This window comes from Grampus griseus, assembly GCF_964374135.1.
Source record: "Grampus griseus genome assembly, chromosome: 2".
Taxonomy (NCBI): domain Eukaryota; kingdom Metazoa; phylum Chordata; class Mammalia; order Artiodactyla; family Delphinidae; genus Grampus; species Grampus griseus.
The window spans coordinates 171643413-171661593 of NC_139018.1; the positions used below are offsets into that span (position 1 = coordinate 171643413).

General features: G+C 40.5%; 1 protein-coding gene across 1 annotated transcript in view; it reads right to left on the reverse strand.

Annotated features, from left to right (window-relative positions):
• The window catches only part of CUBN (cubilin), a 264469-nt gene that overhangs the window by 104681 nt on the left and 141607 nt on the right, over positions 1 to 18181 (reverse strand). Inside the window, exons 34-36 of the mRNA XM_082649450.1 lie at positions 17213 to 17323; positions 15695 to 15823; positions 14571 to 14703 (exon numbers count right to left, since the gene is read on the reverse strand). Of these exons, the coding sequence (XP_082505576.1) occupies positions 14571 to 14703; positions 15695 to 15823; positions 17213 to 17323 (373 nt within the window). The remainder of the gene's footprint in view (positions 1 to 14570; positions 14704 to 15694; positions 15824 to 17212; positions 17324 to 18181) is intronic.

Consider the following 18181-nt stretch of genomic DNA (forward strand, 5'->3'; position numbering starts at 1 on the left):
CAACACACCAAGTCTCAGAAAATATTAAAACTATTAAAAAATATGTTCTCTGACCACTATAGAATAAAATTAGAACAGGGTAATAAAGAGATAACAAAGAGATCCCGCAATTTGTATATGTAAAACAACTTTCTATATAAACCAGGTGTTAAACAAGAAATCATAATGGCAATTTAGAATATATCTAGGACTGAATGAGAGTGAACACATTATGTATTAAAACAGGCAGAGTTGAGCAGTAGAAGTGTGCTGGGCCTATAAAACTTAGGGAGTGTAGTCAAAGCATTATTTAGAGGGAAATTTATAGCCTTAAATGTTTATGGTAAAAAAGAACTAATACTAAGAAAAGTGGACTAGATGTCTAATCCCAGAAGTTAGTAAAACAAAAAACAAACATACAAACCGCATAAAGGAAGTAGAAGAAATAACACGACAACATCTGAAATTAGTGAAACAGAAATGTAGAAAATACTAGAAAAGATTAAGGAACCAAAAGCTATTCTTTTGATAAGACTAACAAAGTATAAACCTCCAATAAGACTGACCAATAACAGAAGAAAGCTTAAGTGAGCAATATTACTAATAAGAAAAGGACAAAACAACAGATATACTAGAAATTTTTTGAATTATAATGAAATTTACTAAAAACCTATGCCACTAAATTTGAACTTAGACAATTTTTATAAAAATACAATACTATAACTAGTTGAAGAAAAAAATGGAAAAACCTAAAAATACCATTAAATCAAAAAATGTCAGTATTAAAAATTGCCTGCAGACAAAAGGAAACAAATACCTGAGCCCAGATTATTTTATAGAGGAACTCTACCAAAGCTTCAATAAGTCAACATCCCAATCCTAATCTTGTGTATATCGTAAAAAAAAAAAAATAGAAAAGAGGGGACAGAGTCCAACTTATTTAATGAATTTAATATAATCTTGGAAGCAAAATCAGTCAAGGGAGGTCAAAGAAAGAAAAAGTTTAAGTCAATCTCACTTAATGCAGATGAAAAATCTTACATAAAATATTAGCTAAATCAATCCATCAATCTGTAAAATATGTAAATCTTAATAAGGTTGGACTCACAATGGTTTAAGATGAAAAGATCTATTACAACAATTCAACACACACACGTACACACAAAGATTTAAAGAGAAAAAAAGATGGAAAAATATATGAAGGGAGAATCAGTGACAACTGCAGTAAAGCATTCGCTAAAACTGAACACCCATTCATCACAAAAACTCTTAGAAAATTAGGAATAGAGGGAAATTTTCTCAGCTGGATGAGAACTGCCCATCAAACACCTACAGCAAATATACTTAGAGGTAAAAGTTTTTAAACATTTAATTTAAATAAGAAACAACACAAGAAAGCTTGCTCATCACTTTGTTGCACAGTATACTGAAGGGTTCTCCAGGGCAATAAGATAGGGAAAGGGGGAATGGTTGTAAGAATTGGAAAGGAAGTGCTATAAATCAATATTCAAGAGCACTCATTCATTCATAAATATCTTCCAAGCACCTTAACATGTCAGGTCCTTTTCTAGGCACTGAAGATACAGTAGCAGACAAGAGACAAAATTTTGGGCAATTCTAGAGACTGGAACAGTGGCAGGATAAGATAATATGCAAATTTACAATGCTTGGTGTCAGTCTATTTATCTCTTGCAAAAATAAAATATAGTGTGTGTGTGTGAAAAAACAAAACAAGCAAAAAAAGATAATATGCAAAAATTAATAGGGTTTCCTTATACCAGCAAATGAAAATTTACAAGACGTAACTTAGTCAACACTCATTCAACAATATTTGTCTCTCTACTATATTGCCAAACACTGGGACAGGACAATGAAGAAAACAGACAATGTTCCTTCCTTCGGGGAGCTTACATTCTAGAAGGAGAGATAGATAACAAACAAATAAATAGAAATATAATGAGGTAGTGATATGCTCCAGGAGGAAAAAACCAAGTGATTAAGGAGGGTTATTTTAGGTAAGGTGGACAGGGTACATCCATGATTTTTAAATGGGCACCATTTTTAATAGCAACAAAAAATAAGATGCCTAGGAATAAATGTAACATGATATCTATAAGACTTTTAAGGAAAAAACACGAAATTTTAGTGAAGGACATAAAAGAAGACTGAATAAATGGAAAGATACTCCAAGTTCAGTATGAAGAGTCAATAAAGATTCTCCCCAAATTAATCTATAAATTCAATGTATTTCCAGTAAAATCAGTAAGTATGATTGCATTTATGTAAAATGTAAAACAGAAAGCAATATTAGGTAGTGTGTATGGAGACATGTATATATATATATTATTGATATATATATAATAAAAGGATATAAACATGCATAGACGTGATAGACATAAAATTCAGAATATGGGTCATCTCTGTGATGAGAAGGTAAGGGGATGTGATGCTTCCCTGTAATATTTTATTTATTTAAAATTAATTTTTAAATATAAAAGCAATTTAATTTTTTTTAAAGTAAATGAAGTGAGTGCAAACAATTCTTTTTTTCAGAAGTAACTGAAAGAAATTTTTGCTGAGAAGAAGAAGGACAAGACAAAGAGAAGAAGAAAGAATGGTCTAGTAGGACTATAGAAAAAAAACATTGGGAAGGGAAAAAAATGTCTCGAGAATAGAAAACTTACTTCCTCGCTGTGTATCTTTCAGTCACTGCTCAACATTATGTGAGCAAGACTTCACATGATGGTAAGTACAGCGCCCTCCCCGGGCTCTATCTCAGCTAACAGGTTAGGATGCTTAAGGTACAGCTGACCAGCCTGGAGGTTCTGGGACCTCACTGCTCACTTTGGGATCAATGTATCTGGCACACCTCTGAGCCTTCACTGCCGACCAGAGCCCTGGAGCCAACCGGTCAGCTCTGCTCTACCACTGGCTTCTCAAGCCATATACTAGCACCGGTAGGTCTCTAGCCAGACGGTGAGTCTGTGGCTCTCACGATCCCACCAAGGTGGGTTATTACAGTGTAGATCCTCTGGATCTATAGTTCAGACTTAGTCTTAGCAGCAAGCTGTGACTGATAACCGAGCACAGAAGAGATCAGGGAAGACCCACATCAGGCTAAACAAGCCACACAGTTGTCTTACCTCCACTGTCCTCCTTGACAAATTAATGCTTCATGAGACAAAGTTCAGAACTACCATCACTTCTGGCAAATAATTGTTCTGAATCCGCCCTTAGAATAGCTGTCAAGTTGGGCTCTTAAACTCAGGCTCAGCTTTGTTATGATATCAGAACGTTATCAACAAGGTACCATATGCTAAAACTGTGTTCTTCTGATTTTCAGAAGAAGGAGGAAGGGGTGATCATTCTCCTCAGCAGGCGACTTACATGAAATTGCCCCGAAATCTTTACTCAAAACGCTGCACGTGGTTTACCAGCATCAGCGTCACCCCAGTGCTTGTTTGAAACGAAGCATCAGGCCCCACCAACCAACTGTATCGGAATGTGAATTTTAACAAGATCCCAGGTGATCAACATGCACAAGAAAGTTTGGTCCAATGGTCGAGAAGATCACTAAGTGCAAGGTTTTTCTGTTTTTTGTACCAGACTGGTATAATCCAATGCTAAATGTCACAAAAGACATTTCATCAGAAAGGATGGTAGGATGATACCTGTAAGAATCAAATTAGACTTTTTAAAACGTTTTGTTGTTCTTGGAAGTCTTTCGTTTAGTCCGGTTCATTTTATAAGCAAATCCATCCTCTTGCCAAACACTTTGGCTCAGATCTGCTGGTAAAAATATGATGTGGAACAAAAATAGTACAGTCACTGTTTCTCATTATCTCATTTTGATTCTTGAACCTAGATCAATCGCATTTGAAAAGGACTCTGCCAGCAGAAAATACATTTTCTGTTCATTCCTTTAAATATCTGTTTTATAAAAAAATGTCTTTGGGGGTTTTATTTCTCCCCCCTCCTTTTGTGTTATAGATGCAACCATAATTTCTCCAGCTTTTCTCCCTACTCGATTTCACCGCCGTGTCCACAATCCAAACCCCATATTTTAGAACTTGACATAGTCCATATGTTTTTCATATGCTTCTCACCCACCCCAGGGGAAGTTTCCAAGCACCCATCTGGATATAGTTTAGACCAGGGCAGAAATAACTCAGAGGCCTGGCCATAAAGCCCTTCTCAGTATCATCTGCATAGAGGGGAGCATCTTGCATTCCACAGATTTATACTTTAAAAATAAAACTCAAGCAAGGAACACAAAATAATCAAAATTAACTTCTTATGGATGAGACAGGAAAAAGATGAAGCATTAAGATTTGCTTATGCAATAATCAGGACTTACTGTCCACTGAAGAGTAAAATGAATGACACTGGCTTTTTGTGTTTACCTTCCACCCTCTAGGAGGAAAGCCCAGTGTTGTTCATTTGGATTTGACTCTGAACTGCCACACAAGATACTTTAGAAATGGCAGAGTGAGAGAATCTAACATCCACTGAACATCAGGTGTGCATCAGCTTTGTGGTACACATTTAAAATTTAACATCTTTGATCACACCTATGGCCCTATATGGATATGATTATCCCCTATAGATGAAATGAATCTCTTTAGGTTTTAAACAAATAGCTTCTTGACATTAACTTATTAGTAACTTAACAAGAAATGGGATGTTGTCTGTCTTAAACATTCCCAGTACCTGGCCCAGTTCCTGAGAACCACTGAACATCAGATTGTTCAAGAATGTGACTGTGGTAAAGACCAAGAGGAAAAAGACCAGAAAAGGCCCTTTGGTCTAGCAATTATGAGGCCTATTAAGCCGTGTGAAGGACTTTGAACTTTATCATAAGAACGATGTTCATGGTTTATTCATCACTGGATATAAAACGTCAATTATGGGATTAACATGTGCTTTATATATGAAGCATCTAGCAAGGGTGCAACAGTGCTTATGTGTATAAAGTAGGGGCTTAATAAATATTTGTTGAACGAAGAAGTATATATATATATATATATATAGTTATATAGTTATATAGTTATATATATATATAGTTATATATATATGGTCACATATATATATTTTTTTCCCATACAAAACTTTGTGCTTTTAGTAAAGACAAAAGCAAACAAAACCTCTTTCCCACGTGGCAACTTAAACTTGTATTGCCTTTCAGGTGTTCAGAGGGTGTCTTTGTTTTGACACAATGCCAGCTGGACCCTGAAGAGGCACTGTCTGATCGATGGGCTAAAACAAAGTAACTTGAGATGTTTGAATGTGGTCCACAAATAGGACTTCTCTTTCATGTTTAAAAATCCATTCTTGATGCACAGAATGGCATGCCTAGAAGAGGAGCAAGACTTTTTTGAATAAACAGAGCAGTGTCTCCAAAACAATCTTCTCTCCAAGCAAGTTACTTCTTATATTCTTTTCAAGACAGAATTATCAACCCCAACCAAAGCCCAATAATCTATGACACAGTAAAACAAATAACTTTTAATTTAAAATGGCAATTTAAATACCAATGTCTTGGGACTTCCCTGGTGGCGCAGTGGTTGAGAATCTGCCTGCCAAGACAGGGGACATGGGTTTGATCCCTGGTCCGGGAAGATTCCACAGGCCGCGGAGCAACTAAGCCCGTGAGCCACAACTACTGAGCCTGCGCTCTAGAGCCCATGAGCCACAACTACTGAAGCCCGCACGCCTAGAGCCTGTGCTCCACAACAAGAGAAGCCACTGCAATGAGAAGCCCACACACCACAATGAAGACCCAATGCAGCCAATAAATAAATAAATACCAATGTCTTATCATCCAATGTTTATGAAGCACTCATTACCAGTGTGGCATGTCACAAGTATCTCTCTACTGATGGGATTAAAAGGTCCCATTTCACTTACCATGTGCTTTTCACTAACAACTTCCAGAAAATATATTATTGTTGTTTAATTTAACCTAAGACCACTCAGGATCCTACTGTTGATTGCATGTCCATAGTCCATATTCAAAAAGGCTTACAGTTCAACGAGGAACATGAGAGTGATTTTACAAATCAACCACTAAATTCTGTAAAAAATTAATAAAGAGATACCTCAGTTATACAAAGCTGAGAAACCATAAGAAGGAGCTCTCACACCCTGTGAAGGTAGCAGAGCCCAAGAGGAAGAAGAAAGACTCCTCCTCTTTCTTGGCATGGACTTAGCCAATGAGAAGCCATGGACTCTGTTTACTGAAGCCCTCCCAGCTTCCTTTTCCCTGTATAAAAGCATCCTCCTCCTTCTTCTGCTGTGCAGGGACTTGCAGGGGCTCACCATAGGTGCACACCCTGAATTGCAATTCTCTGCCGATCCTGAATAAACCCATCTTCGATGGAGAAGTATCTGGCATTCTATTTATTTCAGATCAACATTTCATTGGTTTGATAAGCAAACAGGTATGGTACCCACAAATCCAGCCCACTGTCACTCACTGTTTTTCTTGCCAACCCTGGAGTTTTATGGTATGTCCTTCTCCTGGATCCAAGCTCACACTCTCTTAGCGTTTGAAGCTCTCCAGGTTTTATTCGGAATCTGTTTCAAAGCTTCATCTTTCTGGTCAATGCTTTGTTCTGTACATGAGTATTCACTTGGCACTTCTATCTGATTTGAGATCAGGCGGTTTCAACTGAAACTGGCTGGACTTCCACCCATTCCTTCAGGAGCAGGGGCTGTTTCACTGAAACTGTGCCAGCTTTTGTCCAGCCTTCAGCATTTTCCTTTGCAAAGGGCTATTCTCTGGACACTGGCTGAAAAAACCTTTGGCCTGGCTCCTCTAGGACCAAGACGTTTCCTTAGAATTGGCTGTTATTCAGGCTTCCGAGCTGTTTGAATTGAGCTGTTTGTGTTGTAAAATGTTTGAAAATTGTTCTTTTACTTTAGAGAAAAACCTCTGAGAAATGGAAGCCCAGTTTTTGAGAGTACCCACACCCCCAACAGGGACTCTGGCAGATCTCATGTTTAAGACTGAAGTCCTTCCTCATGCACATTCCTAACTAAATGGACCAACCCGATAAAAGTCTGTCATACAGAGTGAAGTAAGTCAGAAAGAAAAAGACAAATACCGTATGCTAACACATATATATGGAATTTAAGAAAAAAAAATGTCATGAAGAACCTAGGGGTAAGACAGGAATAAAGACACAGACCTACTGGAGAATGGACTTGAGGATATGGGGAGGGGGAAGGGTGAGCTGTGACAGGGCGAGAGAGTCATGGACATATACACACTAACAAACGTAAGGTAGATAGCTAGTGGGAAGCAGCCGCATGGCACAGGGATATCGGCTCGGTGCTTTGTGACCACCTGGAGGGGTGGGATAGGGAGGGTAGGAGGGAGGGAGATGCAAGAGGGAAGAGATATGGGAACATATGTATATGTACAACTGATTCACTTTGTTATAAAGCAGAAACTAACACACCATTGTAAAGCAATTATACCCCAATAAAGATGTTAAAAAAAAAAAAAAGGCAATTTAGAATATCAATGGTCATTGTGGGGAACTTTTGAAATCCCCAAACTTAACTTTCTTAGAACCAAAGTAGACTACAATAGCTCAAAAATTTCCAGAAATGTGTGGAATACTTACTTTGGTATTTTGAGGCTTCCCAACATTATCTGGAGCCTAGAATTGCCTCTCTACAAAATAAGATTTTAAGGCTAACTGAGGCAAACATAATTAATGAGATAAAATGGCCCCCAACGCCTCAGGCTCTTCTTCCAGCACCATCTGGTCTCTCCATTGGCTCCTCATGGTCAGACCTCATCTCCGGGGCCATCTTCCTCCTTCCTTGCTACACCACCTATGCCTCCTTTGTACTGCCAATTCCCCCATACTAATTCTCTTAATGAGCTTCCCCATTTGAAACTCTTCCCATTCCTGTTTCCTCTGCATTTGTCAGAATATGTCTGTTTACAGCCACTATGGAGAACAGTATGGAGGTTCCATAAAAAACTAAAAATAGAAATACCATATGACCCAGCAATCCCACCACTAGGCATATACCCTGAGAAAACCATAATTCAAAAAGAGTCATGTGTCATAATGTTTACTGCAGCTCTATTTACAATAGCCAGGACATGGAAACAACCTAAGTGTCCATCAACAGATGAATGGATAAAGAAGATGTGGCGCATGTATGCAATGGAATATTACTCAGCCACAAAAAGAAACGAAATTGAGTTATTTGTAGTGAGGTGGATGGACCTAGAGTCTGTCATACAGAGTGAAGCAAGTCAGGAGGAGAAAAACACATACTGTATGCTAACACATATATATGGAATCTTAAAAAAAAAAAAAGGTTCTAATGAACCTAGTTGCAGGGCAGGAATAAATTTGTAGACATAGAAAATGGACTTGAGGACATGGAGTGGGAGGGTGAAGCTGGGGTGAAGTGAGAGTAGCATTGACACACATACACTACAGAATGTAAAATAGTTAGCTGGTGGGAAGCAGTAGCATAGCACAGGGAGATCAGCTCAGTGCTTTGCGATGACCTAGAGGGGTGGGATAGGGAGGGTGGGAGGGAGGCTCAAGAGGGAGGGGATATGCGGACATGTGTATGCATACGGCTGTTTCGCTTTGTTGTGCAACAGAAACTAACACAGTATTGTGAAGCAATTATACTCCAATAAAGATCTATTAAAAAAAATAAACATAAGTCTTCTGAGAATCCAGAGGCTAAGCCCTTAGTTTTTTGTACTCCCTGGACTAAGGCTGAACTGCAATCCATAAGCAAAGGCTTTCCCAAAGTCACTGGAGATGCTCACAAATTGCTGGACAATTTAATATAGTCATTCAAACTTGTCAACCTGGTTTCTCTGACTTATATCAGCTAGTTCATATGCTGGTGAGTGAGGGCCAGGCTCAGCATTGGATGAAAACCACTAATTGGGGGAAATCCTAAAAGGTCTCTAGAATTACAGCTGGGAGACCAGCCAGCTATCTTTTTTTTAAAGATTTAATTTTAATTTAATTTATTTTTTTGGCTGTGTTGGGTCTTAGTTGCTGTGCGTAGGCTTTCTCTAGTTGTGGCGAGCGGGGGTCACTCTTGGTTGCGGTGCGCGGGCTCCTTATTGCGGTGGTTTCTCTTGTTGCAGAGCAGCATGGGCTCCAGGCGCTCAGGCTTCAGTAGGTGCAGCACGTGGGCTCAGTAGTTGTGGCACGTGGGCTCTCGTATGCCCAGTAGCTGTGGCGTACGAGCTTAGCTGCTCCACAGCATGTGGGATCTTCCCAGACCAGGGATCGAACCTGTGTCCCCTGCATGGGCAGGCAGATTCTTATCCACTGCACCAGCCTGCTATCTTATTATATGAAAGTCCTCAGCCTGCTATCTTATTATATGATCAGGCTTGGCCAATCCCTAGGCAGCTTCATCAAGCAGTTCCTAGGGTTTCTCCAAAACCTGTTGATTGGAACAAAATCCAGGCATACACACAAAAATCTGATGAAACTGTTCATGATTATTACAATCAACTTCAGGTTATTTTTAAAGAAAATTCTGGTCTTCCTTTAGATGTTGATTCTACCCAGGTAGTTTTTAACTCTATGTTTATTAATGGGCTGAACTGAGACCTTTCCCTTCTAGGAAAAAGGACCAGGATGGAATGGGAAACTCTATTCCAGATTTAGTTAATGTGGCAAACCAGCTCTCTCAAACTCTACATAAGGCACCTCAGAGGAAGACTGCCAGAATTCTTAATCTTCAGCCCCAGCAAATGAAGGCTCCTAAATGAAACCAAAACCCTACTAATTTCTATTATTGCAAAGAGCCAGGACATTGGAAGAGATTGTCACAAATTTAAGTGCTTCAGGTGCCTTCAGCCCTCTAACCAGCCTTTCAACATCCTCCCAATTCTCATTGATGGGGCTCTACAGGGATTTTCCCCAATTCTCCCTCTTAGTCGGCATGGAGGAACATTTCTCTAGATCGGGGATGACGCTCTTCCAGTCCTAACTGACACCAGAGCCACACTCTCGGTGCTCAACCCCATTACTATAAAGCAGCCTCTGCCTCTGATAGTACTAGAGCTGATTCTGGAAATACTTATCATTTGTCTCCACTGAATCAGCTACCACCTTCCTTATGGGCAAAATCTCCAACTTATGCTGGAGATTCACAGCAACAAAATTCACAACAAACCTCCCGTCAAGATTTAAGTAGACCTCTCAAAACCTCTTCCCAGAATTAATCAAAAACCTTTTAAAAAAAGATCTTCAAGGCATAAAACCCCTAATAGAAAATTATAAGGCTCAAGGCCTCATAATCCCTTGTACTGTGCTCTGAAACACTACCATTTTACTGGTGAGAAAACCTACAGGTCAAAGGTGAAGGTTTATCTAGGATCTCAAAACAATCAACAGCATTGTTATCTCTTGACATTCTGTTGTCCCTAACCCTTATATGATACTGACGTCATTCCAACTGGAAGCAAATTCTTTCCTGTAATTGATTCACGTAGTACATGCTCTAGTATTCCAGTTTAGGAAGCTAGCCAATACCTTTTTGCCTTTACTTGGGAAGAAAACCAATTAACCTGGACAGTAATGCCTCAGGGTTCTACTCAGAGTCCTTATTTCTCAGGAACCCTGAAGGCTGACCTGGATGATACAAAATTCTCTGGAGATTAAACTACTTTGTTGCAATAGGTGGATGAGCTGCTTCTTTGAGCTCCTTCTCAAGCCTCCTCACAGGAAGACTCCATCCACTTGCTAAAGCTTTTAGCCTTAAAGGGACCCAAGGTAGCCAAAGGAAAATTGCAGTTTGCCCAAACCCAGGTTTGATATTTAGGGTATCTGCTATCAGAACAAAGGCTATATCTAGATCCAGATAGACTTCATGGTGACCTAAGTTTCCCAAAACCCCAAACGAAGCACAACTGCAACGTTTTCTCCAGCTAGTTGATTATTGTTGAAATTGGATTCCAAATTTCTCTCCTACGGCTAAACCTCTGTACGTTGTACTCAACAATAAAAACCTCAATGCAATTTTAAGAGAAGAAACAGATGACATAGTCTTTGAGGCCCTAAAGGAGAGTTTGGTGAATCCACCTGCCCTTGGGCATCCCAATGTTCAGATTCTCTTTTTCCTTTTTGTATATGAAAAGAATGGGAATGCCTTTGGGGTACTAATCCCAAAACACAGGGACCACCATTGACCCATAGGGTATTATGGCCAGCAACTGGACCCTGTAGCATGGGGATATCCCCCTTGTCTTAAAGCCATTACAACCACTCCCCTTTTGGTTAAGATCACCAAGAAAATTATTGTGAGATCCCTTTTAACCATCTTTGTACCTCATACAGTAGAAGTTCTGACTTCTCATCACACTCAACATTTCCCAGCCAGCCACCTCACCTCCTGTGAAGTCCTTTGGTTAACTGCTCCTTACATAACTCTCTTCCATTGTAATAACCTTAACTCGGCTACTCCTCTTCCCTCCATCACCAGCAAAGTCCCTCGTGGCACTTAACACTGATGCACCACCTCCTGACTCCTCAGGATGACCTACAGGGAATTCCACTGGGTCATGCTGACTTCCCATGGTTCACTGATGGTTCTCATTTAAAAGGTGATAATGGCAACTACAGTCCTAGGTATGCTATTAAGACTCCTTTTGATGTTGCTGACGCAGCATCTTTACCTATGGTTACTTCAGTCCAGACTGAATTACATGCTTTTACATGGGCTTATATTTAGCCAAGGACAAAACTGCCAATATTTATACTGATAGTAGATATGTTTTTAGAGTAGCTCATAATTTTGGAATATTGTGGAAGCAATGTGGCTTCCTTACGTCCAGTGGGAAAAAAAATTTAAGATGGTCCCTGTGTTTAGGAATTATTGGATGCAATAATTTCACCTGCCACTTCAGCTATTATTAAGATTCTGGGGTATTCTGAACTTGACTCTCTGGAAGCGAAGGGAAATCACCTTGCTGATATTTCTGTAAGGAATGCTGCCCTTAAAGGGACCAATAGCAGCCAAACTTCTGTCGTGGTCCAAAGGGAAATTTAGAAAAACTGGCTAGAGAAGCCCAGCAATCAGCCTCAGAAAAAGGAAAACAAGATTGGAAATTCTGGGCTTCCCTGGTGGCACAGTGGTTGAGAGTCCGCCTGCCGATGCAGGGGACACGGGTTCGTGCCCCGGTCCGGGAGGATCCCACATGCCGCGGCGCGGCTGGGCCCGTGAGCCACGGCCGCTGGGCCTGCGCGTCCGGAGCCTGTGCTCCGCAATGGGAGAGGCCACAGCAGTGAGAGGCCCGTGTACCAAAAAAAAAAAAAAAAAAAAAAGATTGGAATTCAATAATTGTTGGTTTGATAAAAAGAGAAAGCTCTGGTTTGCATCAAGTAACAACCTATTCCCACCCAACACTCTAAAACTCCCACTCCTCACTGCTGTACGTGCATTAAACCATTGTTCTACTGACAAGATGATAGCCTTCATGAATCAATATTAGAGGAGAAACATTAACAAGGCTGAAAAAAGTGCCAACCCTCACTTGTCCCACTTGTCCAAAGTAGAACCAGGGAAGCCCGTTCGTACTGCTCCCAGACACTGTATATTGCCTAATGGACAATTCAAGCTCTGGTAAGTGGACTTCATACAATTTCTTCCTCTAATGGATATAAATATGTTTTAGTCATGGTCCATATGTTTTCACACTGGACTGAAGCCTTCCCTTGCAGACAGCCTACTGTCCCTTCTGTGGCAAAAGTCCTTTTGGAAAAGATGATCCCTACCTGGGGAACTCATCTCAAACTTCATAGCGATCAAGGAATCCATTTTACTGGCCAGGTACTTTGACAAGTCTGCTCTGTTTGGCTCGTTTTACAACACTTTCACTGTGCTCACCACCCTTATTCCTCTGGTTCAGTCGAACACACTAACAGCACCATTAAGACTCAATTGGCAACATTTATAGAGGCCCTCCAAACATCTTGGTCAAAAGCACTGCCATCTGTCCTTCTAAATCTTGGATCTTCCGCTTTTGGAACTCATAAACTCTTACCATTTGAGATAGTCACATAATTTCCAATGCACTTGGTTCCCACTTCTTTTGACACACGACTGATAAAAGGAGAGATATTCCAACATTGCAAAGCATTAATTGCCTCTATTAAAAATAACCATGTTTTAATAGAGCGATCTTTTCACAGTGTACCCTTGGGAGATGAAGACATTAAGCATCACATCTTGCAACCTAGAGATTTTGTCTATTGCAAAAGAGTCCTCCAGAAGAACTCACTTCAACCTCATTGGAAAGGTCCCTATCAGGGACTGCTAGCCAACCCTTGTGACACCAAGCTCTGAGAAGCAGACTCTTGGATTTATGTAGCACACCTAAAGAAATCACTGAACCCTGACTGTACCTGTACATCACCTGGTGACCTGAAAGTAAACATTTTCTGGAATTGAAGCAGACGACATCTGACGAGACAGCTTTCCCAAGATATACTTTTGAGGATGACAGAAGGCTTCAGATGATCTCCAATGTCTATATCTTGATATCATATGGACTTTAGATAAAAAGCACCTGAGAGTTCTCCCTCCTACCCCTCCTAATTACTCAGACGTGACCTTAATAGATTTTCAATCTGTTCACTTTCCCTCTGACATGAAATACTATACCAGGAAAGGTCCTTCCTGACATTGACACACAAAAATCCACTGAAACTAGAAACCCTGACTCTAGATCAGCAATGATTTCAGAGAAAGATTATGATAAAAAGGGGGAAATATAAAAAAATTAATAAACAGAAACCTCAATTAAATAGAGTCAGGATACCAAAAGGGGGAGCTCTCATGCCCTGCAGAAATAGCAGAGTCCAACAGGAAGAAGAAAGGCCTCTCTTCTTTCCTGAAGGGCTCAACCAATGAGAAGCCTTGGATTCTCTGTTTATTATAACCCTCTAAACTTCCTTTTCTTCTTTATAGAAGTGTTCTCCTTCTCTCGCAATACAGGGACTTGCACGTGTCTTGCCATGGTTGCAGACCCCAAACTGCAATTCTCTGCTGATCCCAAATAAACTCATCTTTGCAATTTCCTGTTGATCTTAAATAAACTCATCTTTGCAATTCTCTGCTGATACCAAATAAACCCGTCTTTTCTGACAATGGTGGATTAGCATGGGGATAAGACATAAGGGTGAAGAAGGCTTAACTGAGATGGGGATTTCTCCTGGAAGAAAGAATGTTAGTGATGCTCTGAAAGAATCTAAATGTTCCTAATTTTTAAAAAAACGATAAAATTAATGTTCTCTGAAAATGAGAATTCCAAAAAGTAATGTACCAAGAGCTCAGGCATGTACTCTTGGTAATGTTAGGCAGGACTCTAAAACCACTGCAAGAGAATTTTAATGCTATTTATAACCTAAACTATGACTAAAACGGAGGAAATATGGAAACAGACTTCCTGAAGTTCCCACCACATTCTCTAACAGTTGTTTGGACAAATATGCTATTAGTTGTCCATCCTATTAGTAACACTGCTTCCTTCCTGCAGATCCATTCTCCCTGAAACAATATACTATAAAAAAAGGACTTACATAAAAGACAGCTGGAGCTGGTTGCCAGGGGAACTGACAATGTTCCAGACACATTCCACATTAGAGGGATAAATTTCTGGGTAGCCAGGGCTGTTGAAGATGCCTTCAGCCATGTGGAAGATGCCACCACAAGCTAGAAGAAAAGAGAAACAAAGTGAGTGGCAGATTAAATATTGAATACAAGACACCATAAGATAAAGGAGAAAGAACACTAGAACAGCTGTTAGCATCGTCAAAGGATATGCCATTTTCATTTCATAATAAAAAAAATCCATATCATATATAATAAGGAAAAGATTCTGAAAACTAAAAGCCACAGGGTATGGTGGATTAGAAGGAATCTCAGTGGTTTCTTTTCTAAAGGCCTTTTCTCCCTGTGAACTCTAACTTTATGTAATAAAAGACTCATTTGAATTCTGTAGTCCCTCGGTATTGCTGACCAGGATGACTTTCACCCCTGGCCTAGAACAGAAGGCAGTATTTCAGCTTTTCCTTCTCAGGAGAGCACAGAAACATGCACACATCTCCTTGGTGTTCTAAGGCTTTTAGCTGCTAATAACCAGGAAGCCAGCAGCACTCTCCTGGCTAAGAGCCCCAGCACTGGGTGCCCCTCTTTCCCCTCCTCCCCATAAGCCACCATCCATCCTGCATCAGTGCCAACACCCAGCCCTGCCTGAGCGCAGCTGTGAGGCCAGGGAGACTAAAGAACAGCAGTTGTCCACCCATAAGAGATGCCATCAGACACTGTCCATCAGGGGCTCCCTTAACAAACGTATCATGAAGGAGAACAAGGAGACACCGACAAGATAGTCTCCCAAGATCATTCCAGCCAGTTCTCCCCGCTTCCAGAGCTCATCCGCGTAGCGTCAGCCACAATTGCCAAGGTATGGGAACAACCTAAGCGTCTGTCGATGGACGAATGGATAAAGAAGATGTGGCATAGAGTTCACTACTGCTAGACTTTACACGCGTGTTGACCTAATATGAAAGATAGCGAGGTTAGTCATAGAGGGGAGCTAGGAAACTAGCTCCGAATGCTGAATGTAGAGGGATCCCAAATAACAAACCAAGGACTTTCTACACATTTCTCTTAACCTAGTAGCGCCATTTGCTACCATTCTTACCTGATGCTGATGCAGCATACGTGGCGTGGAAACCACCAAAATTCGCTATAGCATCCGAGACGAACCTCAGTGTCAGAGCATTGCTGAAGGAAGTGATGGGGTGGGGCATGGAGGGGCCACAGTATCGGCCTAAATAATGAAGACGGTGACAAGGAGAATGAATGATGACAAGTAAACACGTATTTTACTAGCATCACAAGAGACCAAAGCAAACAGAAGAAAACACTATTAGGAGAAACATTTAACTTAGGGTCAGTGTTGGGGAGGATGCCTGATAATTCAGAATGAGCTATGAATGCAAGCATAGGGGAGGTGATTCATAAGCATGGTAAAGATTGTTAGGGGGAGGCAGAGTAATACAGATGACCGCCAAATGTAACGAATGCTAAACTCTCCCGTGCGGTAGGGACCTGCGCAAATACACGTGCTAATTCTTAAAAGCAACATATAAGAGCAGAGAAGCACGTGGATGTTGGAACCAAAACACCTGGATTCAACTCAACTCCCGGCTCTGCCACTTACCAGCTACGTGACCTGAGTCAAGTTACTTAAGTGCTCTGTGCCTCAGTTTCCCCACTTGAGAGAGGGGACCTTTGATAACAGTGAAATCCTGTATCATAAGGGTATGAGGATTAACTGAGTTACTGTTTATAAAGTTCTTAGGATAGCACTCAGCACAAGGTGTTATATAAGTGTCCATTAAATAATATAGCCTCAACCTCAGTTAAATGCTTACAGACAAAAATCTCAAGGAATACAATCGGAAGTCTGCAGAGAGCAGAGAGTATTCCTCAATTGCCTGTTATCATCTCAGGCACTGTTCTGGGCACTGGGAATAAAGCAATGGGCAAAACAAAGTCCCTTCTCTGATGGAGCTTGTCTTCTAGCGCAGGATGAGAACCTTGGATGACAAAGCTCAAATACTCCCAACTCAGGCACTGACACTGTCCCTAACTAAGGCCCTGACACTACTCCTAACTCAGGAGTGACTCATGGAGAATGTTTAAATAACCTGAGATTATTTTGCTTGAGAACATTTCAGAAACTATTTAGCAGCAATCCCTAATTTCTACTGGGATGTTTTACAAACAGAACTCTAGATTACCTATCTACTATCTATCTATCTATCTGTTCTTTTGTTTCCACTGAGGACAAAACCAAAAGAAACATGCTCAATTTGAGTACCAGCACTGTGGTCAAATGTTAATAAGAAATTTCTCAGAGAATGCTACTTAATGCTGGAATGCACTGCATTTCACTACTGTCTAAAGCAATCACAACTTTCAATTAAAAAAATACATATATAAACTATTCATGTCCTTGAATATGAACAAGCTGAGTTTCTTGAACACCATATTACATCCTGCTTTCTTAGCCTCTCGTTATCTTTACATGGCTTATGACGCTCTTCATAGTTATTGGAAACATTCTAACCTGGAATGACAGTATATACACACGTAAGCACAGAAACTGTAAAAAGCCAAGGCCACAGATGTGAGCGAGTGAGCGCGGCAGTACCTCGGAGGGGCGCATCATCACGACTGCCGTCCAAAATCTCTAAGAAGTCTCGAGTACACGTTGTGCTGCTTTCAAGTCCAAAGTGGCTAAAGGAGAGGGTGATATGATTGACTGAAAGGGAAAAAGAGAAGACTCTTTAATAACGTTCTGGCAAACAAAACATACAGGGAATGCTATTTCACCTCTGATCCTTTCTCCTGCTGTTTCTCCAGCAGGGGAGCCATGAATCTGGCAGATGTGCACAGGGGGACGGATGGGGGAGGGGGGTGAAGAGGAGAAGTATCAACCGCTCTGCTAAAAGCTTTCCTTTGAAGAGTAATTGAATCCATGCTTTCGAAAATGTCTGTAGATTCTGAAACGCTGGTACTGGGAAGAGAACCCTTGGAGAAGGGCCCTTGGGTGGGTTTATTTCACGGACGATGGGGAATGCATCCACTGTTGCTGTGTTCCTCGCAGAAGTATTTTTCTTAATAGAATAGTTTCCTTAAATTCTAATTCTTTACCTGTGCTTGTATATAAGACATTTTCCTCTCTGGCACACGTATCCTAGCATTCTCAGTGTTACTTTAAGGCCAGAACCCGGGAAACGGAAGTTCATTCATTTATAAAGAGAGCTTTGAATTACTTGCAGAAAGGTATGTGCCTGGGTACATTTTCCTTTTGTTTTCTTCCAGGGTCCCAAATCTTCCGAATAGGATCTTTCCCTATTGCTGTCTTTATACCAGTGACCTCTTTCATCTAAATGCTTTAGAATGGTTTAGAAATTATCCTTAGGTGCCAGACTGTGGAACTCGAGGCAGGGGACTTCTTTACCAAGGCTAAGTTCCTGGCTACTTTCTTTGCCTAAGGATTACATCACTGACCCCCAAATGACATGCAGGGCAATCAAGATACCCTTCTGTTAATGCTTAACATGCCTAGGAAAAATGTTAGAGAATATTTAAGCCAAACTCTTCTTTTTTCAGATTA